The sequence below is a fragment of the Oncorhynchus gorbuscha genome, linkage group LG06 (genome assembly GCF_021184085.1).
Source record: "Oncorhynchus gorbuscha isolate QuinsamMale2020 ecotype Even-year linkage group LG06, OgorEven_v1.0, whole genome shotgun sequence".
Lineage (NCBI taxonomy): Eukaryota > Metazoa > Chordata > Actinopteri > Salmoniformes > Salmonidae > Oncorhynchus > Oncorhynchus gorbuscha.
This window is the reverse complement of record NC_060178.1, coordinates 83,283,068-83,303,074: the sequence shown is the minus strand read 5'-3', so window position 1 is coordinate 83,303,074 and position 20,007 is coordinate 83,283,068. Positions and strand designations below refer to the sequence as shown.

The 20,007-nt window shown below is 40.2% G+C and overlaps 1 protein-coding gene across 8 annotated transcripts; it reads right to left on the bottom strand.

The window, feature by feature from the left end:
* Positions 1–329: 329 nt before the first annotated feature.
* Positions 330–18,442, bottom strand: rufy2 (RUN and FYVE domain containing 2). Of its 8 annotated transcripts, XM_046354300.1 has the most exons (20): positions 17,930–18,441; positions 16,737–16,797; positions 15,750–15,937; positions 13,291–13,464; positions 9,159–9,276; positions 8,725–8,826; positions 8,324–8,447; positions 7,973–8,037; positions 7,572–7,637; positions 7,139–7,208; positions 6,940–7,041; positions 6,688–6,804; positions 6,258–6,425; positions 4,763–4,860; positions 3,434–3,553; positions 3,160–3,289; positions 2,933–3,027; positions 2,571–2,619; positions 2,216–2,296; positions 330–2,037 (listed from the first exon to the last, which is right to left on the bottom strand). In XM_046354300.1, exons 3-20 carry the CDS (start codon positions 15,889–15,891, stop codon positions 1,894–1,896), a joined length of 1,965 nt encoding a protein of 654 aa, XP_046210256.1. In that variant the 5' UTR covers positions 15,892–15,937; positions 16,737–16,797; positions 17,930–18,441; the 3' UTR covers positions 330–1,893. The 8 variants fall into 8 exon arrangements, 7 of the variants coding, with proteins under 7 accessions (XP_046210256.1, XP_046210257.1, XP_046210258.1 ...); XM_046354301.1 differs by lacking the exon at positions 15,750–15,937 and having other exon boundaries at positions 16,737–16,862; positions 17,930–18,442; XM_046354302.1 differs by lacking the exon at positions 15,750–15,937 and having other exon boundaries at positions 16,737–16,841; positions 17,930–18,442.
* Between the last annotated feature and the right edge of the window lie 1,565 nt (positions 18,443–20,007).

The following is a 20,007-nucleotide window of genomic DNA, read 5'->3' as shown; positions in this document are numbered from 1 at the left end:
TCAGGTTTGTGAATACTTATGTAAATTAGATTTCTGTTTTTCCTTTTCAAATCTGCAAATGTATATATTTTTTTTAACATGTTTTCACATTTGTGTGTGAGAGAGAAATCTTTAATACATTTTTAATTGAGGCTTTAACAAAATGTGGAATAAGTCAAGTGTGTCTCAGTTGGTAGAGCATGGCACTTGCAATGCCAGGTTTGTGGGTTCGATTCCCACAGGGGACCAGTATGAACAAATATGAAAATGTATGCATTCGCTACTGTAAATCGTTCTGGATAAGAGCGTCTGCTAAATGACTAAAATGGGTATGCATACTTTGAGGGTTCTGTAAGTAGATGGGAGACGCCATCTTTATTCATGTCCGCTATTGTGTACTACATCCATTTCATATTTTATGTCCAGCAAAACTATGAAAAAAAAATCCTGCAATCCGTATATGTTACGAATTGTAATTCATATAATATGTTACATATTTGTAAATGCTTAAGATCCTGTTCAATCACTTTAAATTTCATAGTCAAAATGACATGATTGGCAACATGAATTAATGCTTTGCAAAGTAACTGGCTTCTAGTGAACAAGACAATATATTGAAAACATACTGCACACAGTATGTTTTGATCATCAATGTGAGAGGTAGCACATCCATTTGTAATAAAGTATTAATTCCAGTTTTGTAAAATTATATATTATAAACATTGCTTTGCTGATTGAATACAAAACAAATTCCAGCAAGTGTATAAGTGGTTACACAAATTAGTGCATCTCAAATTCCTTGCCACTTAGTGATCCAAGTTTTTTTTAACTTGCCTGATTAGTCTCTGAAAATAAATAAAATATTGGCATGTTTCCAAACTGAATTGTTAGCTAGATACTGTATTTTAATACTTAAGGTAATAATTTATTAGGCCTACTTAATCAAAAGTACAACATACATTTGCTGTGCCGTTTCTTGTAGTTTCTCCTTCTTCGTCACAAAGCAGTGTCGGGAACATTAGTGCTTTTGGTAAACATACTTCTGAAATGTGCCTGCATTCTATCATGCAGAAACAAGTCTGAAAGGTACTCATTTAGTATTTTGGCTTATTAGAGGCACATGTGAATTACATCAGTTATAGGAGAAGAAGTTCACTTTTGGTTAAACAAATCTCTTTTTTTGTAAATAGCATGCTATAGAAGTGTTCAGCCACTTCTTTTGCAATTTCACTTGGTTTTGAGAAACCCCACCAGCAAGTTATTTCCTCATGCTCTTTCTACAGTTGCAGGGGCACAGATAAAACAGCTCCAAAAACATATATATTTTTAGAAACGACAACACTCAGTATAGTGATGCATTTCTTTAGATGTTGTACACAAAAGTGTCATTAAACTTTATCCAATGTTATTCCATTTTGTTAACTTTGAGTGATACTTTCCACGTTCAAGCATTCCCAGGTTCTCACCATAATGGGAATGAGAAAGCACACAAATGTAAATAAAAAAGAGATTTGGTCAACAACAACAAAAATGTACTCGTCCTTTCAGACCGTTCAAGTGAAATAACATGACTCAAAACAAAAAATATGACTCCAGTCCTAATCACATCAGGCTCAGCCACTGTGTCACACGGAGAAACATACTTTAAAATTGTCTCATCAAGATATTCTTACTGCAGATTTGGAATGATATGCTCAGCTGCCCAAATGGTTTATCTATTGTAAGGGAATGTTGACATTTATCACAAGAACCTTAGTGTCACAGATATAACATCTCAAATCTCATGCTACACAAAGCGATATACCTTGTAGAATGTACACACTTGACATCAGTCACATGAGCTCAGAGGTTTCCTGGTAGTCTGAGCTGCGGGGAATTGAGTTAAAGCTGCGCCTGGGCCTGAAGGGGGGCATCTCACGTGGCATTGGAGGAGCAGCGCTGGAGGAGAAGGGCGTGGCACGTATCACAGACCCTCACTGGTTTTGGTGAGGCAGGGAGGGGCAGCTCGTTGTCAGAGCAGGCATTGCAGAAGATCTCCCCACAGTTTCTACAGTGGTGCTAGAGAAATGAGACATGGAAAACACCTCAGCTTATCTAGGCAAGAAGTACACCCCAAGGAGAAGGTGGGTTATGGTTTGCATAGTTGCTATTCTTGTTAATGTTACACTTTGTTGATTGCTGGTTCAGCATTGTCCTAATTAATTTCACATGAAAAATGTAATGAGTTTATCCTAACCTTTCTCCTAGAGATGGAGAACTCCTTCTCACAAAGTTTACAGTGGGTAGCATCTTTGTCCTTCAACCAGACCTGCCCTCCCTGGAATATGTTAGATAGGGCACTCATGGAACAGCACTGGCAAATTTCAACATTCTTGTTGGTAGTTCAGTTGAAATTAAATAACAGTTTTGAAGATGTTATCACAGGTGCAGTGAAATACTTATGTTTCTCACTCAAACAGTGCAGCAATACAATACACACAATCTAAAAGTGAAATAAATTCAGACGTTTCAATTAAGTTGTTTTCATCAGAAAATGTACTGATTGGATTGAACTTTCATTTGAACAATGATGTACAACTCAAGACACTTACCTGAAGAGCTTTATTTGCCTCTTTTATGTCTTCGATTTTAAGTTTTGATCTAGATTAAGAAAAGCCAGGCATCAGTTAACTGAATTCATGTCTCATATTATTAATTTAAAAATCCTTAACGGAACATTAAAACAGTTAGAGCACTAACTAAAGGCCAGGAAGAATGAAAGGGGATCATGTATGTGATTATAGCCCCTCCACAACATAAAATAATGTTGCTTCTGATACAGCCTTTCCACTTTTATCTTAAAAGGTACGTTGAGATTGCTGTAATTGATGGGGGAAAAGAGGCCGAATTCCTATTTGAAAGAGACAGTGTTCGATAAAAACGTACATCAAATGAGTTTAAAATAGACAAGTACTCGCTGAGTTTGCAGCCAAGCTCCTCCAGGGCCTGCTCCTGTTCTTCACAAATCCCCTTCAGCTGGCTGTTCTCATCCTGCAGCCTGTGGAACTCCTGGAGAAAAACATGTGAAATCCATCAATCCACCGTGTGTATAAATATACTCTACACCTGTGACGCAACAGAAAATATGTTGAACATAATACTTCTTAATGCCACAATAAACCCCACGAAGAACCCTCAAACCTTTTTAAGTCCATTTATTTGCTGGGCTTCAGCACTGAGCTGGGCGACGATGTCTCGTTCCCTCTCCAGGTCGTTCTGTAAGGTTTGCCGCCACTCCTTCTCAATCTTTAGGTCCGTCTCCAGCTGCAGCCTACAACAGGAACAAAATCCTGGATTACAGCCAGATTACTATCCCTTAATCTTCATTTTGGTGCAGAGACAAACCATATATTTATTGTTTATAGGAATAAGTGCTAAGAGCTACTATAAATATACCGTATGTATGTGTACTTACATTTGTTTCTCTCTCTGGGCTATCTGCTTTTGGAGGCTGTCGGCTTTGTTGGCAAAGTCGTGCTTGAATTTGCGAGCTCCATCTTCTGCAGTCCAGCGATCCCGCTCTGCCTCTTGTAATCTGGTGTAATTCAAACCAACTGGGTAAAACTGAGGCTCCAATCACAAAGAAAAGGGGGTACAGGGGGTTGGGATGCAATGGGACAAACTGGCAGAAGAAAAAGGGAATACCAAACACCTACAGGCAGGCAGGCCCCTCTGGAGGGAAGATGGCCAGGCAGTGGCAGGCCAGTTTAACATTTCCATGAACACACTCATGGGGCTAAAGATGGTGTGTTCACTACACTCAAAGACAAACGTAATGGTGCTGCCAATGATTTCATCATTCCACAACCACAATTTCAAAACATTTAACTTTATTGTTTCATGTGATAAACAATTGTTATACTTTTTATTGGCTATAATGAGTATAGTATTTGCTCTTACAGATATGTTTGAGTGTATTAGTTATTATAGTGCCACAATAATGGGATGCAGTACAAAACTTCCTTTTGTGAAAGAAGCTTACCTTAACATTAGACTGATACAAAAACCAATGAACTGTTACTTTACAATACTGCATATGAACAAATCCCCTGCCTAGTGTTTGCTGAGAGTTAGTGGTTGTGTTTAAAAGCTCAGAAAGAGATGTCTTTAACAAGCTTGTATTGGTTCTCAGTGTCTGTACTGGCACATTTTACAAATGACATGGCGAGTGTGCGTGTCTGGCTCAGCAAATCTTTATCACTATCGAGATCAAGTAGGCATGATGGGGGGGTACAGGATGATAGAAAGAGGTGTATCAATGTAGAAATGAAAAGTATGAGGGTAAAAGATGGAAGAAATAAAGGCAAGAAGGAAAGCAAAAAGGGAAAGAGGATGTCAATATCAGTGAACCTCCATTTTACCAAAAACCTTAAGAAATTGTTAAGCAAAGCATTCTCATAAAGATGTCACAAAGATGGCAAACCAAAGGAAGACAAAGGGAAGGATGGTCTGTGTTGACAGACGTGACAAAACTATGGTCGCATCACAACACAACCAGACTACAGCCAAGTCAATGTTCCAAATGATTGATACGGTGAAACATATATTTATAAAAAATACACCTACATGCAAAAAGAGGAAATACTTTGCATGCCACATTATGGCCCGGTTTCCTGCACTCAGATGAAGCATTTAATGTCCACTGAAAGCACTTTTTAGTTCAGGGCCAGGCTTAATCAGGGAAACCGGGCCTTAAATATTCATTCCAAATTATTTAAGAGGATCTTTAAGTCAACACCCTTACCTTTGCTCCAGCTGTTTCATGGTTGCTGTGATTTGATTGGTCTTCTCCTCCAAACGAGTGATCATGTCGTTCTTCTGTTTCATGCCATCATCAGAAGTCTGGTTGACAACACAAGAAAGCCCTCAGATCAGTATAGTCACTGTAAAATACCCTGCCGTCAAAGTATTCACACCCCTTGACATTTTCCACATTTTGTTGTGTTACAGCCTGAATTAAAAATGTATTAAATTGAGATCTGTCACTGGCTTACACACAATAACCCATGTCAAAGTTGAATATGTTTTTAATTTGTAATCTATTTAAGAAATGAATTAAAAATGAATAGCTGAAATGTCTTGAGTCAATATTGCTTGAGTCACCTATTAGTAAATCGGTCAAAAAAAATAAAAGCAGACATTGAATATCCCTTTGAGCATGGTGAAGTTGTTAATTACACTTTGCATGGTGTATCAATACACCCAGTCACTACAAATATACATGCTCAGTTGCCGAAGAGGAAGGAATCCACTCAGGGATTTTACCATGAGGCCAATGGTAACTTTAAAATGGTTACAGAGTTTAATGGCTACAATAGGAGAAAACTGTGGATGGATCAACAATGTAGTTACTCCACAATACTAACCTAATTGACAGAGTGAAAAGAAGGAAGCCTGTATAGAATAAAAATATTAAAAAACATACATCCTGTTTGCAACAAGGCACTAAAGTAATACTGCAAAAAATGTGGCAAAGCAATAACTTTTTTGTTCTGAATATAAAGTGTTTGGGGCAAATACAATATAACACATTACTGAGTACTACTCTCCATATTTTCAACCATAGTGGTGGCTGCATCATGTTATGGGTATGCATGTAACCGTTAAGGACTGGGGAGTTTTTCCAGGACAAAAAATGAAACATAATGGAGTTAAGCACAGGCAGAATTCTAGAGGAAAACCTGGTTAAGCTTTCCAACACACTGGGAGATGAATTCACCTTTCAGCAGGACAATAACCTAAGGCCAAATTTACGCTGGAGTTGCTTACCATGAAGACAATGAATTTTCCAGAGTGGCTGAGTTACAGTTTTGACTTAAATCTACTTGAAAATCTATGGCAAGACATGAAAATTGTTGTCTAGCTATGATAAACAACTAATTAGACAGAGCTTGAAGAAATATGAAAATAATAAATGGGCAAATGTTGCACAATCCAGGTGTGGAAATCTCTTAGAGACTTACCCAGAAAGACTCCCAGATGTAATCACTGCTTAAAATGCTTCTATAAAAGTATTGAGTCAGGGGTGTGAATACTTATTTAAATGAGATATTTCTGTATTTAATTTTCAATAAATTTGCTAGCATTTCTAAAAACATGTTAACTTTTTCATTATGGGGTATTGTGTGGAATAAGTCAAGGGGTATGAATACTTTCTGAAGGCACTGTAACAAACAATATAGCCTACTCTATTCACAAAAGCACCATCAAAATGTGCCATACAAAAAGCTCCACAGTACCTGCATTTTTGTGTACATTTCCACATTGATGGCCTTAACTTCATCCAGCTGGTGGCGCAGGCCGATCAGTGTGTCCTGTTTTTCGTGAATGTCCTTTTCCAACAGTTTCATGGCCAGATCCATCTCCTGCTTCATGCTCACCTGTACCACCAACTCATTTTCCACATCCTACAGTGGGGTACAAGGACAGAGCTGTCAGTCACCCCAAATCCTGCTTAACTGTAAACCACTGACCTTCCTTACACAGACAATGATATTGACTGCACCTTGCAAGCAAAGATGACCATTTCAGAATTATGAGTTGGCTTACATTGGCAGTGTTGCCTCTATTGTATAGGTGAGGCAGACTCCACTTTCTACTGTAGCTCTTCCCTCAGCCTGTGCCCCCTTAGAAAAAGTATAAAGGGGAAACAACTGGATGACAACTGACCTGGCGTAGTTGACACTCCTCCCTGAGCTGTCTCCTGGCCTCGTTGTACATCTCATCAAGGCCCTGCCTCGACTGCTTATAGGTGTCCAGCTCCACATCCACGTCAACCTGGGTCACCTGACAGTGACACAAGAGGATACATTAGTGGATTAGACCAGACCCACATGTCCTTAGACCACAAACACAACAAATGAGGAACATGTTGAAGTCTGACTGACCAAGACAGAGAGCGGGACATTGTAAAAGGCAAACCTCAAGTTGCTGCTGAGCTTTTATGAGAATAATAGTGTTCTCATTTCTAAGCTGATGGTTCTCCTCTTGCAGTTTGATTATGTTATTTTTTGCAATCGCCAGCTACAATGAAAAGAGGTTCAAATGAACACCAAATCAGAGGTATAAAATGGTAAATGCTTCAGAATGTTAGTACAGTACTATTAAGAGAATGCCATACCTCCTCAATGAGTTTAGAGTTTGATTTCTCCAAGTTATCGACCCTCCCTTGTAAGCCGTGAACTGAAGAACTGTGTCAAAAAAGCAACTGCTAATTTAGTGCCATTTCATATTTAGTCTCTCCCAACAGACATTTGTAGAAACACACTGCATGTTCAATCAGACTTAAAAGTCCTCACAAAAGAACCTGAGTAGTCCTTTCATTATCCTTTACAATTACATTTCCTGCCGTTGAACTAGTGAGCTTGAGTTCTGTAGTGTTTGAGGTTGTGCAAGGAACGTAAGCCAATACAACAGAAGAGACATCTGTACTTGTATAACCAGTGCCAATGACTAGGCCTAAATAAGAACTGAAACACATGGTTGAGCAATTATCACACCAACATTTTTTTTCTCCAAAAATGATACAGTATGGTAAAGAAAATGAAAAATACTTAAGCTGCCTATTTAATTCTTCAACATAGTTCTTCTGGTCTAGGATGGCTGCTACTTGGCCATTTCTATTGGGAAAACAAATCATGGAAGAGAAAATCTGTAAATTAGTCAACATTTATGTTCAAATGTTTCAAGCATACTATTATCCTTCTCAGCTTATCCAAGACAAATAAAGTATAGTAGTAGATGTTTTAATGGGTATATTCCATCTCATTAAAGCAGTGATTGAGATATATATATATATATATATATATATATATATACACACACACACACATTTTAACGTTGTGTCTTTAGATTTGGGGCAGGGTAGCCAGAAATTCTACATGGGGAAAAATGAAGTCCCCATTGAAAAATGTTGAATACCACTGCATTAAAGTAACAAGAGTATCTACTTTACCTTTCTCCACTTCTGTAGTCATCAATGTCATTTTTCAAGTACATTGAGAAGTCAATGACCCCAACCTAAGAAATGTTAAACACCATTATTTAGAAATGTCTGCATAGACTGTGACCAGTATATTCCTTCTCAAGTTGGGCTGAGATAATTAGACTATAAAATGTCCACAACTACAATCTGAGCTGATTAGAAGCACAGCTGAACAGTTTGCACTGTGACAGTTCTTCCAGATACTAGTCTGTTGGGATGAGACAAGTAAATCTCCATGAGGTGAAAGGAACGCCAATCCTCTGTCAGCAAGTAGGACCCTGAATAACAGTGTCCACTCACTTGCCTAATTTAAAGGCTCACCTGTGTATCCAGGTCCTCGCCCTTGACACACAGGTTGGCATCGATCACATTGAGTCCCACCAGAAGGCCAACGATGACAGCACCCTCCTCCTCTACCATCACAGCAGAGATGTCATAGAAATCACTGTGGGTACACACAAAGAAACATATTCCACATTAAATTGTGAAAACAAATATAATTACTGTTTATACTAACCGTATATCTTTATAGAAAATGGCATGAGACTTTGACACCTCCTTTACCCATCTGAAGGTATTAGCGTCTAGCCTGCTGAGAGGCAGATGGTGAACCACTACTGAGGAGCCTCCCCTGTCTGCCTGCCCAAGGTGTGTGATTGGAGGTGAAACAGTGTGTGAGAAAAACAGTGTGAGTGAATTGAGACTGGAGGTACTTCCAGTACCTCAGCAGGTCCTTTCTGGTGATCAGAAGGCGGAGGTAATCAGCCAGCCTCTTCTGCATCAGGGCCAGACGCAGCCAGGCCCGAGCTCTGCCCAGTGGAGTCCTACAACAACAGAGCACAAACTGCAACTATTAGTCCAACAATCCATAGTCATATTATATCCCTATTTACATTCCAAGTGAAGAGGGCTCAATTCAATCCGTAGGGCTGAAGATCAGCGTTGTAGCACAATTGACATTTAAATTCAGAGTTCCCGTGTCAGCAGCGACTGCATTCACATTAAATGCTGCATCTGTCATTTCAGCATTCACATTAAATGCTGCACCTGTCATTTCAATCGGAAATTACCTTTACATTTCAAACACGCTATAGTGCTGAACTTCGGTGAGGCAGATTGAATCAAGCCCTTAATCAAAATGTGTGTGTGTGTGTACTTTAGTCCTGGTAGGTCCCTGACGCTGGCTGCAATCTCTCCTGCCTCAGGACACAACTTCTCCACCATCTCCAGAGGACCCCACAGTGACTTGTTGTATCCAAGAAAGGACTTCTTCACTAGGGTTGCAAAAACAAACATTGATCCTTATGCCATGGGTAATGTTACACAACACTGTCGAGAAATTGTGTCTTTGCAACCTTAACTATCAAATAATGCATGGGAAAGGGGAGATTGCATATTTGTATATCCAGCAGGTCCCGCCAAGGGCTGGCATTGGGGATTATGCAGTTGTTAGCTGCGTGTGAGTATGTGATTATGTATGAATGAATGTATGTGTGTATGTGATTGTGTGTGTGTGTGTGTGTGTGTGTGTGATTATGTGTGTGTGTGATTATGTGTGTGTGTGTGTGATTATGCATATATGTGTGTTTGTGATTATGCGTGTATAGCTAGCTGTGTGTGATTATGTATGTTTGTGTGATTATGTATGTATGTGTGCAGCTAGCTGTGTGTGTGTGTGTGTGTGTGTGTGTGTGATTATGTGTGTGTGTGTGTGTGTGTGTGTGTAGCTAGCTGTGTGTGATTATGTGTGTGTGTGTGTGTGTGTGTGTGTGTGTGTGTGTAAGAAGCTGTGTGATTATGTGTGATTGTGTGTGTGTGTGTGTGTGTGTGTAGCTAGTTATTTTTGATTATGTGCGTGTGTGTGTGTAGCTAGCCCGTTGTGTGTGTGTGTGAGATGTGTGTGTAGCTAGCTATGTGTGATTATATAGATATGCATGTATTAGAGGTCGACCGATTGTGATTTTTCAACGCCGATACAGATTATTGGAGGACCAAAAAAGCCGATACCGATTAAATCGGCAGATTGTTTTTTTTACAATGCATTTGTAATAATGACAATTACAAGAATTCCGAATTAACACTTATTTTAACTTAATATAATACATCAATAAAATCAATTTAGCCTCAAGTAGATAATGAAACATGTTCAATTTGGTTTAAATAATGCAAAAACAAAGTGTTGGAGAAGATCGTAAAAGTGCAATTTGTGCTATGTAAGAAAGCTAACGTTTCAGTTCCTTGCTCAGAACATGAGAACATATGAAAGCTGGTGGTTCCTTTTAATATGGGTCTTCAATATTCCCAGGTAAGAAGTTTTAGGTTGTAGTTATTATAGGACTATTTCCCTCAATGCCATTTGTATTTCATTAACCTTTGACTATTGGATGTTCTTATAGGCACATTAGTATTGATAGTGTAACAGTATAGCCTCCGTCCCTCTCCTCGCTCCTCCCTGGACTTGAACCAGCAACACAAGGACAACAGCCACCACATCGAAGCAGCATTACCCATGCAGAGCAAGGGAAACAACCATCCCAAGGCTCAGAGTGAGTGAAGTTTGAAATGCTATTAGCGCACGCTAACTAGCCAGCCATTTCACTTCGGTCACACCAGCCTCATCTCGGGAGTTGATAGGTTTGAAGTCATAAACAGCACAATGCTTGACGCACAATGAAGAGCTGCTGGCAAAACGCACGAAAGTGATGTTTTAATGAATGTTTACGCGCCTGCTTCTGCCTACCACCGCTCAGTCAGATACTTAGATACTTGTATGCTTGTATGCTCAGTCAGATTATATGCAACACAGGACACGCTAGATAATATCTAGTAATAACATCAATCATGTGTAGTTAACTAGTGATTATGATTGATTGTTTTTATAAGATAAGTTTAATGCTAGCTAGCAACTTACCTTGGCTTACTGCATTTGCGTAAAAGACAGTCTCCTTGTGGAGTGCAAGGAGAGAGAGGCAGGTCGTTATTGCGTTGGACTATTTAACTGTAAGGTTGCAAGATTGGATCCCCGAGCTGACAATGTGAAAATCTGTCTTTCTGTCCCTGAACGAGGCAGTTAACCCACCGTTCCTAGGCCGTCATTGAAAATAAGAATGTGTTCTTAACTGACTTGCCTAGTTAAATAAAGATTAAATAAAGGTGCAAAATAATAAAAAGTCAAATCAGCGCCCAAAAATACAGATTTCCGATTGTTATGAACACTTGAAATCGGCCCTAATTAATCGGTCGATCTCTCTGTGTGTGTGTAGCTAGCTGTGTGTGATGGTGTGTAGCTAGCTATGTGTGATTATGTATGTATGTAAGCATGTATGTATGTACAGTGGGGCAAAACAAGTATTTAGTCAGCCACCAATTGTGCAAATTCTCCCACTTAAAAAGATGAGAGAGGCCTGTACATTTTCATCATAGGTACACTTCAACTATGACAGACAAAATTAGAAGAAAAAAAATCCAGAAAATCACATTGTAGGATTTTTAAAGAATTTATTTGCAAATTATGGTGGAAAATAAGTATTTGGTCAATAACAAAAGTTTCTCAATACTTTGTTATATACCCTTTGTTGGCAATGACAGAGGTCAAACATTTTCTGTAAGTCTTCACAAGGTTTTCACACACTGTTGCTGGTATTTTGGCCCATTCTTCCATGCAGATCTCCTCTAGAGCAGTGATGTTTTGGGGCTGTTGCTGGGCAACACGGACTTTCAACTCCCTCCAAAGATTTTCTATGGGGTTGAGATCTGGAGACTGGCTAGGCGAATTCAGGACCTTGAAATGCTTCTTACGAAGCCACTCCTTCGTTGCCCGGGTGGTGTGTTTGGGATCATTGTCATGCTGAAAGACCCAGCCACGTTTCATCTTCAATGCCCTTGCTGATGGAAGGGGGTTTTCACTCAAAATCTCACGATACATGGCCCCATTCATTCTTTCTTTTACACTGATCAGTCATCCTGGTACCTTTGCAGAAAAACAGCCTCAAAGCATGATGTTTCCACCCCCATGCTTCACAGTAGGTATGGTGTTCTTTGGATGCAACTCGCATTCTTTGTCCTCCAAACACAACGAGTTGAGTTTTTACCAAAAAGTTATATTTTGGTTTCATCTGACCATATGACATTCTCCCAATCTTCTTCTGGATCATCCAAATGCTCTCTAGCAAACTTCAGACGGGCCTGGACATGTACTGGCTAAAGCAGGGGGACACGTCTGGCACTGCAGGATTTGAGTCCCTGGCGGCGTAGTGTGTTACTGGTAGGCTTTGTTACTTTGGTCCCAACTAATAATAATAATAATAATAATATATGCCATTTAGCAGACGCTTTTATCCAAAGCGACTTACAGTCATGTGTGCATACATTCTACGTATGGGTGGTCCCGGGAATCGAACCCACTACCCTGGCGTTACAAGCGCCATGCTCTACCAACTGAGCTACAGAAGGACCATAACCACAACTCTCTTCAGGGTCCCCCCGTGTGGTTTTGGGATTTTTGCTCACCGTTCTTGTGATCATTTTGACCCCATGGGGTGAGATCTTGCATGGAGCCCCAGATCGAGGGAGATTATCAGTGATCTTGTATGTCTTCCATTTCCTAATAATTGCCCCACAGTTGATTTCTTCAAACCAAGCTGCTTATCTATTGCAGATTCAGTCTTCCCAGCCTGGTACAGGTCTCTATATTTTGTTTCTGGTTTCCTTTGACAGCTCTTTGGTCTTGGCCATAGTGGAGTTTGGAGTGTGACTGTTTGAGGTTGTGGACAGGTGTCTTTTTATACTGATAACAAGTTCAAACAGGTGCCATTAATACAGGTAACGAGTGGAGAACAGAGGAGCCTCTTAAAGAAGAAGTTACAGGTCTGCGAGAGCCAGAAATCCTGCTTGTTGGTAGGTGACCAAATACTTATTTTCCACCATAATTTGCAAATAAATTCATTTAAAAATCCTACAATGTGATTTTCTGGATTTTTTTCAAATTTTGTCTGTCATAGTTGAAGTGTACCTATGATGAAAATGTACAGGCCTCTCATCTTTTTAAGTGGAAGAACTTGCACAATTGGTAGCTGACTAAATACTTTTTTGCCCCACTGTGTGTGAGTGTGTGTGTGTGTGTGTGTGGCTAGCTGTGTGTGCAATTGTGTGTAGCTAGCTGTATGTATTGATTATATAACAAACATAAATTATTATGCAATGAAAACATGTCCATAAGCTGATACTGTCACCATTATGAATAGGATTCAACTAGTTCTGCACTATCGTAACAATGAGTGAGTGAATACCTTTGAGGCCATGTTTGAGGCAGTGCTCCATGACAACAAAGAACTGCTGGAGTGGAGGGTAGTCGGAGTCCAGGGTGCGTCCAAAACTGAGGGCCGACTCGATCAGGCCTTTGATGCTGAGCTTGGCCATGTTCAGCAGGTTAGTTCTCTCCATCGACATAGGGTCCCGCAGAGCTAGAGAGGGAAGGAAACAGACCCACAATAGGGAGCGGTCAATTCAAACTACCTATAGTATGTCAACAAAGAGCCATGCGATTATGTTTTTCATAGTAGTGCACACATACATACAGCAAATATTGACATCTATAGTGCCCATCTTACAGTATTTCAACAAATAGTCATGGATACATCTCACATTTCATAATTGCCTACAACATGTGTTGTACAGACATGATACTGTATGTAGGCACAAAATTGGATTTAATCTTGGCCAATAAATAATATTTTCTGATCGATCAAACCAGAAGAAAAACATTGATCAGAAACAGTTTTGCACTGGCCTCTAGCTGGAAATATATGCAGGGTCCACAGAGATCCTATTAAATTACTTCTTACATTTCTAATATGAGTTCTAATATTTAATTCACTAGGCAAGTCAGATAAGAACAAATTCTTATTTACAATGACGGCCTACCCCGGCCAAACCCGGACGACGCTGGGCCAATTGCACCGCCCTACAGGACTCCCAATCACGGCCGGATGTGATACAGCCTGGATTCGAACCAGGACGCCTCTTGCACTGAGATGCAGTGCCTTAGACCGCTGCGCCATGCTTTGGGCAGTATCTTCTGCGTTTTTGAAAGGCCAGCAAGATATGGCAGCAGGCCTACAGTTTCAGAGTCTAGGTCTCAGTGATGAACTAGTGCTCTATAACAGGGGTATGCAGTACCCCCCCCCCCCCCGGTGTTTTTATGAATATTGCTCGCAACAATAGAATACTTGTATTTTTATTAACATACCAGCAGTAGAATATATTTCTAATGAAGTCAGCTTTATTTTTCAACTCCTAATATTGAGCAAATTATACTCACTGGAGTATCTGACAGCACTCGCAAACAGGCTACCATTACGACAAATGCCGCTGGCTGCTGGTAAGCTTTCTGGAATTGGACATAACATTTTTGCCAACACATGGCTAACCTTTGTTTAACCAGTTACTCTTAGCGAAACTGTGTTTGGAGTTAGCCTATTAGCTAGAAAGGTCTGTTAGAATTTACACTTCCTGTTCCAATTATAATGTGGGGTGGTCAAAATAATAAAAAACTATCTACCAAATCTATTTACTTTAAAATATTGAGTACTTCTCCTTTCCATTATCATTAACATGATAAGACATGTTAATTAATTGTTTTGCTAACATATGATGAGTCCTTGGGTCGCAGGTTTGCCTGGGAGGGGGTCCCTGGGCAAGATAAGATTAAAGACCCCTGCACAATAACCTATCCTCAATCAAATCAGCACTCTCCCCATGTTGACAGAGCGAGCCACTGACAATAGGATAACATTTATGCAAATATTCAGACACATGGTAGAGCATGGTGCTTGCAACGCCTGTGTATGTCGCTCTGGATAAGAGCTCTGCTAAATGATCAAAATGTAAATTGGGCAAATGATGGCATTGAGTATGTTGCTATTCTGTTTCAGATCATAGTCAGTATGCTGTCATTCTGTCGCAACACTTCATGTGTGAGAGATCTATCCTTGCATTACAGGCCCAGTAATTCCAACTTCATACGAGATGCAGCGTGCCTGCATCACCCATAGTAACCGCAGCAAGCATCACATCTGGATCACGCTATGAGCCCGACCAGAGAGCACGAGACCTTGAAAATAAGTCCTTTCAATGTCTTTTGCTCATAGGGCGGTGTGTGGTTTCGAACCAGCTATTGGTCTGTAGAAAAACCACATTATCACCAGAAGGTTATCACAATTTAACAATATTTCGGTCCGCTATCACACACTATTGTGCCAGAACCCCCCACTAGCATCCCATTGAACTGTCCCTTATTGTGTACCGGAGTCCTAACTAGTTAGCTTCGCAGTCGTTAACATATCTACAAGAAAGCAGCGTTTTGGTGCATTACCGGCACCTACAGTAGTGTACAGGAGCAGCTCAGTCTCCCGCCTGTGTACAGCGTCCTTGCGTAAACATTTGCCAATATAAGTATAAAGAGGGGTTCCTGCAGATAAAGGAATGCCCACATGCAGGAACGCCCCGGAATGCGTGCCGCAATTACACCATTCTCCAAATAGTCAATGAATGAATATGACTTGATTCTGATGCACAAGCGGAAAAATATATGCATGCTGCTAAATTGATTGTATGTTGCACTAAATCAACAATGACCGACATATGTATTTGATACTGTAACATGGGAGCAGGCACACGATGACATGACAGCTTTGTTGATTTATGCAAAAATCAAGAACAACATGATGAACACATTACTCCAAATTACCTGGGACACTCCATTCGTTTACAAAAGATGTGGGTTCCGCTACCTTTGCCAGAACGTGACTGCTGCTTCCTGAAAAGGTCTCCGATGCTTTCCTGGCTAGGGCAAATATGGGCGCCTGCCATCTCCCATCCCCTGCCATCATGGTCGTGGTGCTAGCTTTTTCACCGGCCGATTTTTCTTCCTGTAACCTAAGGATTCCAAATACCTGAGACTTCTCCTTGTTGCTTTCTGCTTCAGCTAATGCAAGGTCTTGCTCTGCAGGTGTCGCCATCGTCGAAATATCATATGATTATGGACAATTCACCTGGCGACCATTGTTGCACAAATGTTTGGGATAACATTGCTAAATTATCCAATGCCAACACTTTAATGTACAACACATTTCGTCTACATTCTACGAGTGAAGTCCGCTTTCACAGTCATCAATAACAAATTATCCCTTATTCGGCGTAGTGTAGAGATTTGTTTACACCCTACTGAAGCTGAATCCCTCAAGTCCGTAGGGTGGTGTCAAAAACGCTCACAAAACAAAAGCACTACGTAATGGAGAGCCATACTTGGGATTCTGCTACCCTCTACTGCTGGCTGGAAGAACTCCAGTTGATTATACATATACATGTTTCAATTCTTTAAACTGAGTAAAATGTTAAATATGATTAATTAAATGTTAGTCAAATATATATTTTACTAGCCTAGCTCTGTACAGTGTTTACAGAAAATGGAAGTGATGATCAGCCATGTATATTTCTTGTCAACAAGTTAACAGAAATGTATAATCTTACTCATGAATTTAAAAATTAAGTCAGTAGATAAACGTGATGCATGTCCCTGTGAAGTTAAATCATCTGAAATTGATAGTTTAAATAATTCAATATAGTCTTTCAGTAGGATTCCAGTGTCTCTAAAATAAATTGTGTTGTAGCCAATTGTGTTGTGTTGTAGCCAATGTGATTGAGAAGAAAATATAGGTTATCTGCTTTTGTTTACCTTGACTGTTTGAAAGTCGCTCCATGCTCTCACTAGGAGTGATGCCCCAGCGATGTAAACTCTGAGGGGAATACATAGTGAAGATCACATCAGCCCAAGAAGATCCTGGACACACCAATATTTGTTCTGCGTTAAGAAAGGAGAGTAGTCAATGTGCTACACAATAGGAATGCCAACAGCAATTACCAATCATACAAAACCAACATTGCTAGGGTTATGAATTTGTGGATATTTTAAATGTGAAATTTACAGAATTAAAGGGGGGAAATCTCATTTATGTGCATGAGGGCCAACTGAAGGGAATACAGACAGTCAGTTTGCCATAAACCAACATATATAATAATGTGCACTTTATTGTCCTTAGTTTTGAACCTGGATCATAACACAGCAACTCATGAACCCATGGAGATTATAATTTGGTTTGTGTTATAAAGCAATACGATTATAACTGTTGTTCTTCGATACTGAACATTGTTCGACAGAACAGCCTTCTTATATTTTCAGAAGCAGGACTATGTGGAGTCCATTGACAGTGTCAGTCATGTTTCTGCTGTTCTCCTGCAGATTAGCCAGTCAGTGCTAACCTATCATATGACTAATTTCCTGCTGCACCCTCCCCTTCTGTGTCAATCCAACATGGCCTGAGATCCTGTATGTACTCTGCACTGTAACATCCTCCCTTCTGTGTCAGTCCAACATGGCCTGAGATCCTGTATGTACTCTGCACTGTAACATCCTCCCTTCTGTGTCAGTCCAACATGGCCTGAGATCCTGTATGTACTCTGCACTGTAACATCCTCCCTTCTGTGTCAGTCCAACATGGCCTGAGATCCTGTATGTACTCTGCACTGTAACATCCTCCCTTCTGTGTCAGTCCAACATGGCCTGAGATCCTGTATGTACTCTGCACTGTAACATCCTCCCTTCTGTGTCAGTCCAACATGGGCTGAGATCCTGTATGTACTCTGCACTGTAACATCCTCCCTTCTGTGTCAGTCCAACATGGCCTGAGATCCTGTATGTACTCTGCACTGTAACATCCTCCCTTCTGTGTTCTCTTGTAGAATGTACACTGGACATATACTAATTGACATTATACACGGTACTAAACTAACCGCTGCTGTCTGACTCTGCCAAATGGACCCCTGGATTCTACAGCATTACTAGAGTGACATAAAATTGTGACAACTTACCTCAGGCAGAGCAGCAACACACTATTTGTATTGGTTCAGCTGGGCTCAGACTGAATCGGTAACTCCAAACCTTCCCTGGCTGGGACGGAGGCCTGTTGGCTGTGCTGCGTTGGACCTTGGTACCGAGGGAGTCTAATCCCTCTGCAGTTACAGGCAGAGGAGTGGGGATGTCTCTCAGAGGAACCACTTGGAGCACATAATACACATACGGGTAGCAGAGTAGAGGGGTCGATGAGGGCGGGGGAGGAGTCTCCCACTGAGAAGGGGAAGACATAGTTTTGCTGAGGCGGACGAACACATTTACACAGACCAGCCAACCCCTGCCCTCTTGCAGTAATGCCGCGTTCAAAACAACAGGGAATTCAGAACTCGGAAATCTCCGACTTCAGTGCTTTCAAAATAACCGCGAACTCGAGAAAAAAAACGAGCGCCGACTGGGAAAAATCGTTTTGAACCGTCATCCAGCTCGAAATTCTAACTCGAAATAATCAGGCATCTTTCTAAAGCCCCAATTTTCGAACTGAAGATCACCGACGTCATGATTCGACCTCTTTTAACCCCCCTCCAGAGTTCCCATTAGTCTTGAAAGTATAAATTACAAAAACATTCAGGAAGTGGTTTAGTGAGCGACACCTCTGTTAGAATGCATTACTATTTAAATGCATGGAACATACACATATTAAGATGATAGTCACAAAAGAGATCACCCAATATGTATCAGTGACAAATTCTGTAAATATTAATATGGATATTAATTTCAAATAATTTAGTCATATATTTGTATTATGTAGAAGCACATTGTTTTATGACATACAACAAAGAACTGCCCTTTTACGTTCAAATGGTTATCCAACTGTCTGGAAAATACATCCCGTTCTGTGTTTGCAAACATTGCCACACGAGGGCGTTGCGCTCAAATGGATGGCAGAATAAGAGACAAAAAAATACTCTATTTACATGTTTCGTATGAGTGCATTTCACATTACTTTTGGATTATAATTCGATTTTAAGGCTCGTATGAATGTCCTGCTTAATATGTTTGTGTCATCATCGCAAATCAACTGCATTACACCATAATAAATTGAATGGGCGCTGATGGCGATGGCGTTCTTACTGCCCCCAAGAGTCGCTTGCATCTGTGTGTGACGACAGTGTGTCGTGTACTGGAAAAGGGGCTATGGTCCGATCAGTAAAAAGTTAATATATACTTTCCATTATGCTGTTCTATATTCTACCCAGGAGGTAGCAGTAGCTCCCAAGGTAAGAGTCATGGTACCAGCTCCTGCCTTCAGATTGAGAATCGGTCAAATTTGTGTTGATATAAGCAATGAGGGATCATAATGGCAATGTTTGACCAGGGATGGTGGAAAGAAAACAAAATAATTTGTGGTTCCTATTCAGTCAGCTGCCAGACAATAACATGATCACACATTCCAACTAATGCACCCTTCATAAACCAGTGTTTAAACATTTTATTTAATGCAATGTAAGTGCCCTTTTGTTTAAATAACTTTGACTCAATGTAATATCTGTCTAAAGTCACAGGTTCTAGGCCCATTTCAAATGGAATGTTCTAGGCAGATTAAAAAAACTAAAATTAAATTAATGTTAAAGGTTTGCAATAGGGATACAGTAAGAGTACACACAATGGCTTCAAATCAGCTACTCTGCTCACAGTTGTTGACCAAAACAGTAACAAACTGTCCTGATGAAAGACAAAACAATTAGCCACTGAACTTACATATTAAGTTAAAACGAATTTTAAAAATACACAATAGATAAATAATCACCTTAAGGGAGTGCACCAATCACACTGCTTGAACCCAAAAGAAAATCAACTAGGAACCAAAAGGAGATTATTGCAGTGGCCTTACAGAACAATACACATACTGAATATTGGTCGACTCAAATACTGATGGAAATTCACGAGACAAGACATTGAATTGGGTTTAGAATATTTGAGGGAATGGCAATTAGGATTCAGGAGGGGAATGGGAATGGACTGGATGAAGCAGAGGGCAGCAGATGAAAGATCCAGGTAGTGGACTGGGCAGGGGCGCAGCCATGGATGGGCCTGT

Bases quoted from the DNA above. Each gene is read 5' to 3' on its own strand.
- rufy2 (XM_046354298.1), bottom strand. From the start codon at position 16,020: ATGGCGACACCTGCAGAGCAAGACCTTGCATTAGCTGAAGCAGAAAGC. The intron at 8,448-8,724 runs GTACTGGAAGTA...GTGTACCCACAG, and splicing joins ACCAGAAAGGACCTGCTGAG to TGATTTCTATGACATCTCTG. The intron at 4,861-6,257 runs GTACTGTGGAGC...GTTGTCAACCAG, and splicing joins AAATGTACACAAAAATGCAG to ACTTCTGATGATGGCATGAA.